Raw genomic sequence first — 2,914 nt, 5'->3', positions numbered from 1 at the left:
TGAAATGTACTTTTTGCGACGTTTGAACTGATAATGCTAGATGCTAACAACCGTGTCCAAGGTTCTAAGCCTCTGACGCCATGTGCACGCGATGCGTCGTACTGATCGCTTACGAGTCGAGTAGCTGGCAATATATTATATATATGTTGCGAGGCTACTACGAGTAGCTGATGGTGTCTCGCTTCGTCTTGGCGATGACGTTGCCCTTGTCGTCGCGCGCGCCGGCGGGCGCCTTGGCCATCGCATGGTGTGCGAGCTCCTTTGGCACGGGCGTCTCGCACGCCTCGAGGTACTACTTGAGGTCGTACATGATCTCCTCGTCCTGGTCCGCGAGGAGCGAGATCGGCGTGGATGCTCATGCAGTCGTCCTTGCGGTACCGCCGCTCGTCGCGTCGCTTGTTGGACTGGCGCTTGGCGTCATCCTGGTTCGTCGCGTCATCACGCGGGGTGTCGTCCTGATCCTGGTTGTTCTGGCGCGGGGCTTTGTCATCGTGCTGGTCGTCATCGCCGGTTTGGTTGTCCTGGCGCGGATCATCGTCATCGCGCTGTTCAACCTGGCGCTCGACGTCGCGACTCTGGCCGTCGGGACACTCGTCGTCCTCGGCGGGTTGGACTCAGTGGACGTAGCAATGCTCATGGTTCCACCTTCGCTCGTCTTCCCGCTTGGCGCAGCGTTCGTTGCAGCGCTTGGCGTCGCACTTGTCGTCGTCCTGACACTTGGCGCAGATCACCATGGCGTCGGACTCGATGGTGCGTGCCGTTCTAGTCCACGTCGCACTCGCGTTGTGTGCGCAGCCTCGCGCGCTTCGTCCTGGCGCACGGCATAATCTCGTGGCGGCAGTCGTTGCGCGGCTGTCGCTTCGACCAAAGTCTGCAAGAGAAACCTGGCGCCGTAACGGTGACAAGGCGCTGCACGAGCTCGTCCAGCATGGCGGCATCGTTGCGCCGGCGTTCATCAATGTGGCCAAGGAGCAACGGCAAGTGCTCGGGACACGCGTAGCTGCAAAAGATGTCGAGGACGGTGCTGCTCGGGATGATACTCGGAAGGTTGCGCGTGTAATGAGCGTGCAAGGCCCACGTATCGCCGTAGCGCTTGGCCTTGCGCATAAGGGCGAAAACTTGGTCGTCCTCGAGTTTCGTAGTGCTCGGTGATGCGGAGGATGAGGTCGTGAGCGGCCATCCACACGGCCTCGTTCGCGCATACCCAATCGGCGGGCTCGGGGCCGAGACACGTCTTGAGCGCATGGTAGATGTGCTCGTCCGTCCACGTCGTGCAGTGGAAGAACTCGTTGCGGTGCACTGCGGCGTCGAACTGAACCATGTGGTCGGCGAAAAGTGAACCGAGACCGGGGCACCTTGCCTCGCCGGTAAACTTGTCCAGGCGAAAACTCTGGAGGTTCGGCGACTGGTTGCAGACCATGTCGCCGTAGCCACCTTGAGGACTCGAGAAAAGGACCTGGTACGCGCTGCACTTGCGCGGGTGGTCGTGTCGAGGTGAGGCGGTGTCGACCTCGATCGTATGTACGCGCAGCTTGTTGTCGAGGTCCATCGCGGCTGCGGCGTTGACCTGGGACTCGCGGGGCGAGCGCGTGAGCCTCTTCGCTGGCGTCAGATTCTTGGTCTTGGTCTTGGTTGAAGGATCTTGTGGGAGGTGCACGGTCGTAGATGTCGGTCGCGCTCGACCAACACTCGACTTTGAAAACTCAAGAGCGGACCGTCAGCGGGATGCAATCAGTAGCGACGGCCTCGCCTCGTTGAGTGCATGCTTGGCCTCGTAAGCCAGGCGTGGGGCTCTGCGTGGAGTTGCCCAATGGGACGCGCTGTGATTTGCAGCGGTCGACCAATCGGTCACCCAGGGCTGCACGCATGTCTTCACGCACGCAACTTTGGTGGGGGGAGACGCTCGTCGGGGACGGGCTTGTGGACGAGAGGCTCGGCGCACGTCTTGTATGGGCTACGCAACGTCTTCATAGAGTCAAGAGACTTCGTGCCATGCGGCACAGCTCCTGCGGGCACTTCTCTTGAGCTCATAACCTGTATTTGCTCGATGGCCGAACATTTTACTTGTCCACAGACTAGGACAAAGTGATTCGTTTCTGCGACGGCCGTGGATCGACGTCTTGGAGAGTGAAGCTCGAAGCTCGGAGCTGGTGCCACGTCATGTACATCATGTCGTGCGTGTCATGTGTGTGGACGCTGGTAGATGCAAGTCGGGCCAGGATTGTAGTTCGAGCTCGTTTGTACGCAGCCTATTTCATCGGTCCGTATGGTATGCCACACGATACACCAAGCGAGCTACTCCAGTGCGTCGCCGTGCTCTTGGACGCCTCGGCGTCGAGTCTATCGGCCGACCACATGGCACCGAATGGCGACGTCGCGCACCTGCTCTAGCGCGTCTGCACCAAGCTGGCAACGGTACCCCCGCTCACACCTACCCAGGTGTACGCGGTCCAGGCTAATGAAGACTCTGCACTGGATCTGTCTTTGCAGCGCCCGCTTAAGACTTGTACATTTAGCACGTTTGTTAGCATCTACCATTATCAGTTCAAACGTCGCAAAAAGTACATTTCATTACAAGTTGATTAGATGCATGTTGTTTGTGGTATTATTAAATAGATGAATGGTTCATAATCGAGAGTCTCCTGGTGCGCGCGTTGCTTGTTGCGTGCGTCGCGCAGGATGCGCTCGACGGTCCGAGCGAGCGCACTCGGGCGAGGGCACGCTGTCGCCAGAGGCGATGTGACGGCCGCCTTGCGTGGCGCCGCGTGGATCGTAGGGCGAAACGTGCACCCTGCGAGCTCCTTGGCGGCCTTTGCGGCCGCGCGCTCGGCCACGATCGTGTGGCGCGGCTTGGAGAGGCGCTCGTGCACAGGCACCGCTGCCGGCGCCGGGTGGATCTTGGGGCGGAAGGTGC

At 59.9% G+C, this 2,914-nt stretch overlaps 1 protein-coding gene across 1 annotated transcript; it reads right to left on the bottom strand.

Annotated features, from left to right (window-relative positions):
• Nucleotides 1–157: 157 nt before the first annotated feature.
• SPRG_17989 (hypothetical protein) lies at nucleotides 158–1,549 on the bottom strand (the record flags this gene model as incomplete). Its single annotated transcript, XM_012357415.1, has 6 exons — nucleotides 158–259; nucleotides 309–575; nucleotides 624–762; nucleotides 821–852; nucleotides 904–1,128; nucleotides 1,205–1,549. The coding sequence occupies 6 exons, from the start codon at nucleotides 1,547–1,549 to the stop codon at nucleotides 158–160; spliced, it is 1,110 nt and encodes a 369-aa protein (XP_012212805.1).
• Nucleotides 1,550–2,914: the final 1,365 nt, after the last annotated feature.

Source organism: Saprolegnia parasitica (assembly GCF_000151545.1).
Source record: "Saprolegnia parasitica CBS 223.65 unplaced genomic scaffold supercont2.902, whole genome shotgun sequence".
Lineage (NCBI taxonomy): Eukaryota > Oomycota > Saprolegniomycetes > Saprolegniales > Saprolegniaceae > Saprolegnia > Saprolegnia parasitica.
Note: the sequence above shows the minus strand (reverse complement) of the source record. Positions and strands in the feature narration are given on the sequence as shown.